We start from the raw sequence: 12549 nt of genomic DNA on the forward strand, positions 1-12549 counted from the left end.
GAATTATGACGTCAGTTTAAAATGGAAACATCATAATGTCTCTTTAACTCTTCTTCTTCTTCTTCTTCTCACGTTTTAACTGCTGCAGCTCCAAAATCTTTAGTGTTGTAATATTTAGCTGCTTTAAGGATTTAATTTATTCTTCAGTAGGCCTACATGATTTAGTTTTTATTGATTATTGATTATAATGTTTTTATGTAAAGATGTCAGAATAATAATACAGAAACATTCAGAACAGAAATGTTAAAGAAATATTAAAAGCATTGAGAAATACGACTGATGTGGAAATGTGTTTCTAATAGATATCAAATAAAAATACTTTGAACTACAGAAAATAGGTTTATGTTGTAGCAGCCAAAGTGCTAAATGAAGATTCAGTATTATAGTAAAAGTACTGCAGTATAATACTTAGAGTTAAAGTCTTACTGTTTAAAATGTGACATCATGTGAGAGTTAAACAAGTTAAACGATGGATGAAGAGTTTGTTTTAAATGTCTTCTTTCTTATTTTCAGACCCCATCAGCTCGTCCTCCGTCAGGACAGGAGACCCTGATGAACCTCAGGTGTCAGTAGTTGTGCCAGCCTCCTCGCCCTCGGCCCCGCCTAGCCCCGCCTCCTCTGATGTGTCAGCAGCAGACAGTGATGAGGACTGGCAGGGCAGCGACGACTCTTTCACCACTAAAGACACAAACAGGACGGGGGCAGAGGGAAGGCAGTGCTCCGGCAGCCGCAGACGAGGAGTGACGGAGACATCGGAGCGGCCGGGGGCTCATCGCTGCGTCATCTGCGGAAAAACTTTCCGCCACAAAGGAAACCTGGTGAAACATGTGGAGAAGCACTCAAATGAGTCTGAGTGTCTCTGTGGAGTCTGTGGCGGACACTTCGAGTCCTCGGACTGTCTGATCCACCACCTCAGATCTCACAGAGAGACCGATAGCAGCGGCGGGACCTGTGAGATCTGTGGGAAGACATTTCAGAACATGGAGACACACATGAGGAGTCACACAGGAGTCAAACCATTCAGCTGTGACGTCTGCAACAAGAGCTTCCCCCGACCCGGAGCTCTGAGGAGGCACAAGAAGATCCACAGCAGGAAGACGCTCGACGTCTGTCAGGTCTGCGGACAGACCTTCACTGAGAACCAGCTGCTCCAGGACCACCTGAAGACTCATGAAGAAGAAGAAGACAACAGCGAGGAGGAGGACGACGAGTCAGAGAAACTGAAACCCAAGAGAGACAAAAGACAAAGCTCAGGTCTGAAGTTATCTCAGTCCGTCTCGCTCTGCTGCCGAGTCTGTGGAGACTCGTTCCACAGCCGAGGATTCTTGAGGAAACACGCCGAGACGCACTGCAGAGAGTCTCCGAGTGTCTGCGGTGTCTGTGGACAGCAGGTGGACTCGTCCGGTCTGCTGACTCACCTGCAGTCTCACAGAGACACCGGCGGCACCTGCAGCATCTGTGGGAAAGGTTTCCAGAACATGGAGACGCACATGCGAAGCCACACAGGGATTAAACCGTACCGCTGCGCCATCTGCAACAAACGCTTCCCCCGAGCCGGAGCGCTGAGGCGCCACAAGAAGATCCACACAGGAGAGAGACCGTACGTATGCCAGCACTGTGGGAAGACCTTCATCGAGAGCAGTGCCTTGAAGACGCACAGCCGGAGTCACTCTCTGGAGATCCACGAGGACGACGAGCCGCCACCAAACTGTCCCAACTCTGAGATGGAGAACAGTTCTGCCGTCAAAGAGAACGCCAAGATGTCAGCTCAGACGGCGTCTCAGTGCTGTAAAGTCTGCGGCGAGACTTTTCAGAATAAAGGTAACTTGAGGAAACATGCTGAGAGCCACTCAGCAGAGTCTGTCTGCGGCGTCTGTGGCGATCACTTGCCGCCATCAGAGACGCTGACAGACCACCTGCAGACTCACAGAGACGCTGGCAAAATCTGTCACATCTGTGGTAAAACGTACCAGAACATTGAGACTCACATGAGGAGTCACACAGGCGTCAAACCGTACCGCTGCAGCATCTGCAACAAGTCTTTCCCACGGCCCGGCGCTTTGCGGCGCCACAAGAGGATCCACAGCGGGGAGCGACCGTACATCTGCGAGTTCTGTGGGAAAACGTTCATTGATAACGGCGCTCTGACGACTCACATCAGGAATCACACCGGAGACAAACCGGCCAACCGCGTCTCCTGCGAGACCTGCGGGAAGAGCCTGGCGTCGGTCCACGTGCTGGAGGTCCACAAGAGGATCCACACGGGTGAGAAGCCGTTCCATTGTCGCGTCTGTGGGAAAGCCTTCAGACAGGTGGGAGGGCTGAACGCCCACATGCTGACCCACACTGGAGAGAAGCCTTTCAGCTGCAGCCTCTGCAGCAAGAGTTTCAGCACCAAAGGTTACCTGGAGACACACATCCGCTTCCACAAGAAGGAGCGAGCGTTCAGCTGCCACCTCTGCTGGAAGGCCTTCGTCACCAAGAACGACCTGAAGAAACACCTGCTGACGCACACCGGAGAGAAACCGTACAGCTGCAGGGTCTGCGGCAAGAGCTACCAGGAGAAACGCTCCAGAGACGTCCACATGAAGGTCCACCTGGACGTCCGGCTCAGCAAAGAGCCAATCAGGAGGGAGGAGAGCGTGGAGCCTGACTTTATACAGCTGTAGGCGTCAAACCGGATTAAAAACTGGTCTGTTGGTCTTCAACAGACACAAAACTGTTTATTTCTGAAATGACGCCTACAAGAAAAACTTAAGTTAAAGTAGCAGTTACTGATCAGACTGTTTCAGGCAGTGTTTCAGTTCATGGACGTGAAACACGAACAAAACCTTTTTTTTCACAACGTGCAATAAATGCTTTAAAAGTGTCTCTGAGTTTGTTGACTGAGTGATGATGTTAGAGGTCAGTTTTATATTCTGTTTGTCACATGAGGCCTGTTAATAAACTAACTCAAGTCCATTAAATGTGTTTTTATTCACATTTAAAATTAAATGTAGTTTATGTTTGTTAAGGTCTTCAGTTCATTATGAGTCGGTAAAGAGGTGTAAGCAGCGCCCCCTGCTGTTCAGCCTCTACCAGCCTTTATATCATGACTGGAGAGTTTAATGAACTTTAATGAATGAACTTTAATGATGACCTCTTTGTGATGTCATTTGACTGGTGGTTCAATTAATTACAATAATTTCTGCTTTAAATTCATTACAGATTGTGGTTAAAATGAACTAAGTACCTTTTATGAAACTACTATACTTAAATACAGTTTTGAGGTAGTTGTACTTTCCTTGAGTATTTTCATGTGATGCTCATAAATCAGTTGTATTAGTACTTTTACTGCAGTGAAGGATGTGAGTACTTCCTGCTGTATGTTCCAGGACTTTAATATCAGTATAAATTACTTCTCCTAAACACTTCCGGTGTTAAAGTGTGTAACTTGACTGTTTGTGATGAGCCGACATTAAACCTGCAGCAGCTTCCTCTTCTCTTCAGTCTCATGCTGCAAACATGTTGAAACTCGACGTGCTGCGGCTGTTTGTGGATCAGCGGCTGACGGCGGCCACAGACGACATTTTCCGCCTCTTTGCAAAAACGATCGCAGAATATGAAGACGAAGTTTACCGCTCGAAGCAGGAGATCGACCGGCAGAGGAGGCTGCTGGAGGCACGAGCAGCGGACACACCGGGAGATGCACCGGGAGATGCACCGGGAGGTCTGTGGACACAAACGTCTCTGCGGTTTATCGTGTTTGATATAGAAAATGTCAGCTGACTGTGTGACGTAGTGTCTATTTCCCGCCAGATGTCGCTGCAGCCGTTAGATCAGATTCATTCAAATATAAACAAATACTTTACTGCAGTATTATGAGTGATGTAGTATGCAGTATTACAGTAAAAGTACTGCAGTATTATAGTGATGTAGTATGCAGTATTACAGTAAAAGTATTGCAGTATTATGGTGATGTAGTATGCAGTATTACAGTAAAAGTACTGCAGTATTATAGTGATGTAGTATGCAGTATTACAGTAAAAGTACTGCAGTATTATAGTGATGTAGTATGCAGTATTACAGTAAAAGTACTGCAGTATTATAGTGATGTAGTATGCAGTATTACAGTAAAAGTACTGCAGTATTATAGTGATGTAGTATGCAGTATTACAGTAAAAGTACTGCAGTATTATAGTGATGTAGTATGCAGTATTACAGTAAAAGTACTGCAGTATTATAGTGATGTAGTATGCAGTATTACAGTAAAAGTACTGCAGTATTATAGTGATGTAGTATGCAGTATTACAGTAAAAGTACTGCAGTATTATAGTGATGTAGTATGCAGTATTACAGTAAAAGTACTGCAGTATTATAGTGATGTAGTATGCAGTATTACAGTAAAAGTACTGCAGTATTATAGTGATGTAGTATGCAGTATTACAGTAAAAGTACTGCAGTACTACTTTATATACAGTTAGCTAGTTTAGTCCAGTGGGGGTGGGGGCCCCTCTAAAGAGCAGATAAATGTGAATTTACTGGATTCATAGATCAACCTGCAGATTCACTGATAATAATAAAAACAAGTTGAAACTGTCTCACGTGTAATAAAACTAAACTTTATAATCTGTTTCTTCTCCAGGTGGGCTGCAGATTTTTACCCCAGAAGAAGAGGAGCAGATGAGGGGGCGGAGCTTCACGTTACACATTAAAGAGGAAGTGAGTGGAGAGGCTGAGGACTTCCCTGAAGTGTTCAGTGTCAAACAGGAAGTGGGTGAGGGTCACATGATGCTGGAGGCTGCAGTCAGAACAGAGATCAGCTGCCAGCAGGAAGGTTGGTGCAAAAAACCCACTTTTTAAATGTATTATAATATTTATAGTGAGACTGTGTAACAGCGCCCTCTGCTGCCACAAGTGGTAACTACAGGGTGTTAAAAAGACTAAATGTGGCAGACAGAGACATGCACAGACGTTTGAGGAGCACCAGCCTGATTTTAAGTATCAGCTGTCAGCATGGATCTGAATGGTGTAAAATATGGTTATTCAACTTTCCACAAATATATTTTAAATTTAAACCAAATATTAATCATCATCACTTTCACATGTACCTGTCTGATGTGTCTAGCTAGTATAGTTAGTTTTAGTACTAATTACTTTATTTATCTTATTCTTTTACAAGCAGCTTCTTTCTTTCTTTACTTTTCTTTTAATTATGATTTCAGTATCGTTGTACATCTACAAAGACAATAAAGACTTCTTAGTGTTTTCAGTGTAAACTCAGCCGCTGTTCTTCGTCCTCAGATGATACGCAGGTTTTCAACACAGAAGAAGAGCAGCAGGTGGGGGGGTGGAGCCACCAGCTTGTTAAACAGGAAGTGGGCGGGGCTGCAGCTGAACCCGAGGAGTCGGACGCCAACTTCACGCAGAGTCTTGATTGGCTGATGGAGAGCGGCGGCGATGACGACGGAGGTTCTTCATCCAATCAGATCCAGTCTCACAGAGGGGAGGGGCTTCTGCTCTCCGGGGACGCCGTCCAATCAGAGTCGTCTGCTGAGGACGCAGCTGCAGTTTGAGTCTCCGCTGGATGTGGAGCAGAGCAGGGAAGAGTTCCTGGTTGTTTTTACAGAGGAGAGAAATGAACATCAGGAATGACTCTCCGCTCAGCTGCATGATTTCATCTTCAGTCTGTGGATGAAGATTTAAAACATAGTTCATCAGTTAAAGGAATAAAACTCACAGCTGTTAAAGTACTGCAGGTCAACATGCTGCTGATTCTGATTGGCTGGCAGCAGAGTAGGCGCTCAGTGATGAAGCAGATTTTATGTAAATATCTTCAGGATCAGCTGGAGGTCAGAGAAGAGTCTGAGCTGTGAGGAAAACAAACTAAACAACTTTTATTGAATGATATGTTTCAGAAATGTTTAAAAATGAGTCCATGAAGCCAAAATACCAGAATTTGATGTGTGAATATCAGCTGATTAACAGCAGGTGGCGCTAACTCTGCAGTCAGTGCAGGAGAGGAAGAAACACAATGAGGTCAAACCACAGACTGTATAAAAGAAACAGACGTAACATCCGTGACGTCACCCATTGGTTTGTGGACTGCTGCTCGGAAGCCAATAGTTTCTAATCTAGGCAGCGCCATCTTGAACATTTCAGGTGCATGCTGGGAAAAAAAGAACACGGATTCTACTTATATGGGCATGAGGCGGGGCCATGGGCAGAGCGGGGAGGTTGCTATGGTTACGAGGGCTGGATCTCGAGGACATTGGTCAATCAACCTGTCAATCAGGACGTAGCCCCGCCCTAATGCATACCCTGCTTTATCGTCACATATAAAATCAGGGAGGCCAAAATGTCCCAAAAGAACATCATACTGCATTGAAGAAGGCTTTAAACTAGCGATTGAGACCATAAACACATTTTGAAAACGTTTACTGAGGTTAGAAATCAAGTGAGAAGTTGGTGAATTCTCCATTGACTTGTATAGAGACGGTCGCCCCCTGGTGGCCTTTTGATAGAATGCAGCTCTAAGTTACTTCCTGGTTGGCTTCTTTTCAGTGGACCAGAACTCCCCGCCTGGGTCAAACCCGAACAGAGCGTCAGTCTCATCACATGGCTCCACCTTGTGGAATAATAGAGCCATTACAATTATAACAGTGATTTAAATCAGAGCGGTAGAAGGAAGAAGTTGTGTACGTTGTCAAAAACCTGAAATCAAAATCAAAACCTGAAATCAATCATAAGGAAAACAAACAAAACAAAACACACAAATATTCCCCTCAGTATGAGATCAGCCGGACGTTGTTTAAGATTTTGAGCTGAATGATGGAAAACATGATTCTTTTGTGACATTTCTGTTAGTTAGCATTTTATGTGATGATGTGAGGAAGGTTGCAGCCTCCTCATCCTCACACACATCTGATGACTCATTTTTATCCTCACAGAAGTTTCAGCATTCACAGTGGTGCTAAAACTCAGGTCTCTTCATCCTCTGAGCTGGACTCAGTGGATTCAGGAGGTGATGGAGCCCTGCCCCCCCCCCCCCCCCACACACACACACACACACACCTTTCTGAATGTAACTACATATGAAATCTGTCTCACTGGAACAAGACTTTTACTTTGTGTAACTTCCTGTTTTCATCCGTTTTTTTATTTTTGTGTTGTGTGGCTGTTTTTTATATGTTTGAAAAAGTCAATAAAACCATGAGATACGATACTGTCCCTGTAATGGATTGTTCTTTTAGTTAGTTTAGTTATTGCAGACTTTATTTCTGTATTCATCTGTGAGACTCATCAGAGAATTATAGCTGGAGTGTCAATCACATTTCAAGTTGAAGGCATAAAGAAATCAGCAGGACACACTGAAGCTTGAATCTTGATGCTCCAGTTTCAAAGTCACCTCCATGCAGAGTCAAAGGAGGACAAAAGCAGAGAGCAAACATACAATATGAACCTGGTCTCTTTAATCTGCAACAGACTGTGGAAGTGATGTCAATGTAATCTGACTTTATTTGATTTCATAAGGTTAGTTTTTGCTTCTAGAAGGAGGGAGACTGGGTTGACTGTATATAATCAACTAAGGACAGGTGGACTATTGTCATCAGTTAGGAAGTGGAACAAGAATTCAACCCTGTCCTCAGGTCAAGGAAGGACAGAAGGAAGGAAGGAAAGGAGGGAGGAAGGAAAGAAAGGGGGAAGGGAGGAAGAAGGAAGGAAAGGAGGAGGGAATAAAGGAAGGGAAGGAAAGGAGGGAGGGAGAAAGGAAGGAAAGAAAGAAAGGGGGAGGAAGGAAGGAAGGAAGGAAAGGAGGAAGGAAGGAAGGAAAGGGCGAAGGAAGGGAGGACGGAAGGAAGGAAAAGAGGGAAAGAGGAAGGAATGAAGGAAGGAAAGAAAGGGGGAAGGGAGGAAGGAAGAAGGAAGGAAAGGAGGGAGGGAGGAAGGAAAGAAAGGGGAAAGGTTGGAAGGAAGGAAAGAAAGGGGGAAGGAAGAAGGAAGGAAAGGAGGGAGGGAGGGAGGAAGGAAAGAAAGGGGGAAGGAAGGGAGGAAAGGAGGAGGGAATAAAGGAAGGTAGGAAGGAGGGAGGAGGGAAGAAAGGAAGGAGGGAGGGAGGAAGAAAGGAAGGAAAGAAAGGGGGAAGGAAGGAGGAAAGGAAGGAGGGAGGAAGGAAGGAAAGGAGGAAGGAAGGAAGGAAAGGAGGAGGGAAGGAAAAAAAGTAGTAAGGGGGAAGGAAGGACAGAAGGAAGGAAGGAAGGGTCAATTTGACCCGGGAGGACGATAGGAGGTTTAATGGTGTATTTTATTTATTTATGAGGTTGATCTCCTATGCACTGTAATGTATACAGCTGGTGTTAGTGTGTGTTACTCTGCTGTGACCAGTGTTGGGCACGTTACTTCTAGTACCAGAGTTCAGGTGTCACAACATACATTAATACATCTTTAAGAGTAGGCTTCAAACGTTCCTTTGTGATAAAGCTTATAGTTGGGGGGTTCAGGGTTCCAGCTCCTAGTTTATGCTGCTATAGGCTTAGACTGCCGGGGGACTCCCATGATGCACTGAGCTCCTCTCTCTTCCTCCCTCTCTCTCTCTATCCATCCATCTATCCTCTCTCCTCCTCCCTCTCTCTCTCTATCCATCCATCTATCCTCTCTCCTCCTCCCTCTCTCTCTCTATCCATCCATCTATCCTCTCTTCTCCTCCCTCTCTCTCTCTATCCATCCATCTATCCTCTCTCCTCCTCCCTCTCTCTCTCTATCCATCCATCTATCCTCTCTCCTCCTCCCTCTCTCTCTCTCTATCCATCCATCTATCCTCTCTCCTCCTCCCTCTCTCTCTCTATCCATCCATCTATCCTCTCTCCTCCTCCCTCTCTCTCTCTATCCATCCATCTATCCTCTCTCCTCCTCCCTCTCTCTCTCTCTATCCATCCATCTATCCTCTCTCCTCCTCCCTCTCTCTCTCTCTATCCATCCATCTATCCTCTCTCCTCCTCCCTCTCTCTATCTATCCATCCATCTATCCTCTCTCCTCCTCCCTCTCTCTCTCTATCCATCCATCTATCCTCTCTCCTCCTCCCTCTCTCTCTCTATCCATCCATCTATCCTCTCTCCTCCTCCCTCTCTCTCTCTATCCATCCATCTATCCTCTCTCCTCCTCCCTCTCTCTCTCTATCCATCCATCTATCCTCTCTCCTCCTCCCTCTCTCTCTCTATCCATCCATCTATCCTCTCTCCTCCTCCCTCTCTCTCTCTCTATCCATCCATCTATCCTCTCTCCTCCTCCCTCTCTCTCTCTCTATCCATCCATCTATCCTCTCTCCTCCTCCCTCTCTCTATCTATCCATCCATCTATCCTCTCTCCTCCTCCCTCTCTCTCTCTATCCATCCATCTATCCTCTCTCCTCCTCCCTCTCTCTCTCTCTATCCATCCATCTATCCTCTCTCCTCCTCCCTCTCTCTATCTATCCATCCATCTATCCTCTCTCCTCCTCCCTCTCTCTCTCTATCCATCCATCTATCCTCTCTCCTCCTCCCTCTCTCTCTCTATCCATCCATCTATCCTCTCTCCTCCTCCCTCTCTCTCTCTATCCATCCATCTATCCTCTCTCCTCCTCCCTCTCTCTCTCTATCCATCCATCTATCCTCTCTCCTCCTCCCTCTCTCTCTCTATCCATCTATCTATCCTCTCCCCTCCTCCCTCTCTCTCTCTATCCATCCATCTATCCTCTCTCCTCCTCCCTCTCTCTCTCTCTATCCATCCATCTATCCTCTCTCCTCCTCCCTCTCTCTCTCTATCCATCCATCTATCCTCTATCCTCCTCCCTCTCTCTCTCTATCCATCCATCTATCCTCTCTCCTCCTCCCTCTCTCTCTCTATCCATCCATCTATCCTCTCTCCTCCTCCCTCTCTCTCTCTATCCATCCATCTATCCTCTCTCCTCCTCCCTCTCTCTCTCTATCCATCCATCTATCCTCTCTCCTCCTCCCTCTCTCTCTATCCATCCATCTATCCTCTCTCCTCCTCCCTCTCTCTCTCTATCCATCCATCTATCCTCTATCCTCCTCCTTCTCTCTCTCTATCCATCCATCTATCCTCTCTCCTCCTCCCTCTCTCTCTCTATCCATCCATCTTCTCTCCTCCTCCCTCTCTCTCTCTATCCATCCATCTATCCATCTATCCTCTCTCCTCCTCCCTCTCTCTCTCTATCCATCCATCTATCCTCTCTCCTCCTCCCTCTCTCTCTCTATCCATCCATCTATCCTCTCTCCTCCTCCCTCTCTCTCTCTATCCATCCATCTATCCTCTCTCCTCCTCCCTCTCTCTCTCTATCCATCCATCTATCCTCTCTCCTCCTCCCTCTCTCTCTCTATCCATCCATCTATCCTCTCTCCTCCTCCCTCTCTCTCTCTATCCATCCATCTATCCTCTCTCCTCCTCCCTCTCTCTCTCTCTATCCATCCATCTATCCTCTCTCCTCCTCCCTCTCTCTCTCTATCCATCCATCTATCCTCTCTCCTCCTCCCTCTCTCTCTCTCTATCCATCCATCTATCCTCTCTCCTCCTCCCTCTCTCTCTCTATCCATCCATCTATCCTCTCTCCTCCTCCCTCTCTCTCTCTATCCATCCATCTATCCTCTATCCTCCTCCCTCTCTCTCTCTATCCATCCATCTATCCTCTCTCCTCCTCCCTCTCTCTCTCTATCCATCCATCTTCTCTCCTCCTCCCTCTCTCTCTCTATCCATCCATCTATCCTCTCTCCTTCTCCCTCTCTCTCTCTATCCATCCATCTATCCTCTCTCCTCCTCCCTCTCTCTCTCTATCCATCCATCTATCCTCTCTCCTCCTCCCTCTCTCTCTCTATCCATCCATCTATCCTCTCTCCTCCTCCCTCTCTCTCTCTATCCATCCATCTATCCTCTCTCCTCCTCCCTCTCTCTCTCTATCCATCCATCTATCCTCTCTCCTCCTCCCTCTCTCTCTCTATCCATCCATCTATCCTCTCTCCTCCTCCCTCTCTCTCTCTATCCATCCATCTATCCTCTCTCCTCCTCCCTCTCTCTCTCTCTATCCATCCATCTATCCTCTCTCCTCCTCCCTCTCTCTCTCTATCCATCCATCTATCCTCTCTCCTCCTCCCTCTCTCTCTATCCATCCATCTATCCTCTCTCCTCCTCCCTCTCTCTCTCTATCCATCCATCTATCCTCTCTCCTCCTCCCTCTCTCTCTCTATCCATCCATCTATCCTCTCTCCTCCTCCCTCTCTCTCTCTATCCATCCATCTATCCTCTCTCCTCCTCCCTCTCTCTCTCTATCCATCCATCTATCCTCTCTCCTCCTCCCTCTCTCTCTCTATCCATCCATCTATCCTCTCTCCTCCTCCCTCTCTCTCTCTCTATCCATCCATCTATATCCATTAACATTCAGATTCCAGTCCTGGACCTTCAATGTGCTTCTCTCTCCTCTCCTTCCTCTCTCTCCTCTCCTCTCCCCTCCTTCCTCTCTCTCCTCTCCTTCCCCTCTCTCTCCTCTCCTTCCTCTCTCTCCTCTCCTTCCTCTCTCTCTCTCCTCTCCTTCCTCTCTCTCCTCTCCTTCCTCTCTCTCCTCTCCTTCCTCTCCTCTCCTTCCTCTCTCTCCTTCCTCTCTCTCTCTCCTCCTCTTCCTCTCTCTCCTCTCCTTCCTCTCTTTCCTCTCCTTCCTCTCTCTCCTCTCCTTCCTCTCTCTCCTCTCCTTCCTCTCTCTCCTCTCCTCTCCTTCCTCCTCTCCTTCCTCTCTCCTCTCCTTCCTCTCTCTCTCTCCTCTCCTTCCTCTCTCTCCTCTCCTTCCTCTCTCTCCTCTCCTCTCCTTCCTCTCTCTCCTCTCCTTCCTCTCTCTCCTCTCCTTCCTCTCTCTCCTCTCCTTCCTCTCTCTCCTCTCCTCTCCTTCCTCTCTCTCCTATCCTTCCTCTCTCTCCTCTCAACCCCAACCGGTCCAGGCAGATGTTCTCCCACTCTGAGTCTGGTTCTGAGGGTTCTTCCTGTTAAAAGATGTTCTCCCACTCTGAGTCTGGTTCTGAGGGTTCTTCCTGTTAAAAGATGTTCTCCCACTCTGAGTCTGGTTCTGAGGGTTCTTCCTGTTAAAAGATGTTCTCCCACTCTGAGTCTGGTTCTGAGGGTTCTTCCTGTTAAAAGATGTTCTCCCACTCTGAGTCTGGTTCTGAGGGTTCTTCCTGTTAAAAGATGTTCTCCCACTCTGAGTCTGGTTCTGAGGGTTCTTCCTGTTAAAGGGAGTTTTTTCTCTCCACTGTCACCAAGTGCTGCTCATGTGGGAATGTTGGGTCTCTTTAAATGAAACCTGAAGAGTTCGGTTTAGACCTGCTCTATGTGGAAAGAGCCTTCACATGACTCTGTTGTGATTTGGCGCTTTATAAATAAAGATTGATTGATTGATACGTTACATGAGATCAAGTTCAACAGCAACCATGAATCATGACTTAGAGGACGTTCAAACTGCTTCCTGCGTGATAAACCTCTGGGTGGTGCAGGTGGTGGTTTTGGATGTTTTCTATTTCTCAGAACATTATTGA

At 46.7% G+C, this 12549-nt stretch overlaps 3 protein-coding genes across 3 annotated transcripts in view; 2 read left to right on the plus strand and 1 right to left on the minus strand.

Moving 5' to 3' along the window:
- LOC128374453 (zinc finger protein 624-like) overlaps positions 1–2861 on the plus strand; it is a 3690-nt gene extending 829 nt beyond the window's left edge. The window contains exon 2 of the mRNA XM_053334726.1: positions 514–2861. Within this exon, the coding sequence (XP_053190701.1) occupies positions 514–2669 (2156 nt within the window). The 3' untranslated portion in view covers positions 2670–2861. The remainder of the gene's footprint in view (positions 1–513) is intronic.
- Positions 1–3545, minus strand: part of LOC128374535 (RNA/RNP complex-1-interacting phosphatase-like) — a 26060-nt gene extending 22515 nt beyond the window's left edge. Inside the window, exon 1 of the mRNA XM_053334805.1 lies at positions 3464–3545. The gene's annotated coding sequence lies outside the window, so the exon portion shown is untranslated. The remainder of the gene's footprint in view (positions 1–3463) is intronic.
- Positions 3369–5555, plus strand: LOC128374537 (uncharacterized). The gene is made up of 3 exons (XM_053334808.1): positions 3369–3709; positions 4625–4816; positions 5284–5555. Exons 1-3 carry the CDS (start codon positions 3505–3507, stop codon positions 5553–5555), a joined length of 669 nt encoding a protein of 222 aa, XP_053190783.1. The 5' UTR covers positions 3369–3504.
- The last annotated feature ends 6994 nt before the right edge of the window (positions 5556–12549 follow it).

The sequence above is a fragment of the Scomber japonicus genome, chromosome 15 (genome assembly GCF_027409825.1).
Source record: "Scomber japonicus isolate fScoJap1 chromosome 15, fScoJap1.pri, whole genome shotgun sequence".
In the NCBI taxonomy this organism is placed as follows: Eukaryota; Metazoa; Chordata; class Actinopteri; order Scombriformes; family Scombridae; genus Scomber; species Scomber japonicus.

Bases quoted from the DNA above. Each gene is read 5' to 3' on its own strand.
- LOC128374537 (XM_053334808.1), top strand. From the start codon at position 3,505: ATGTTGAAACTCGACGTGCTGCGGCTGTTTGTGGATCAGCGGCTGACG. The intron at 3,710-4,624 runs GTCTGTGGACAC...TTTCTTCTCCAG, and splicing joins ACCGGGAGATGCACCGGGAG to GTGGGCTGCAGATTTTTACC. The intron at 4,817-5,283 runs GTTGGTGCAAAA...CTTCGTCCTCAG, and splicing joins GATCAGCTGCCAGCAGGAAG to ATGATACGCAGGTTTTCAAC.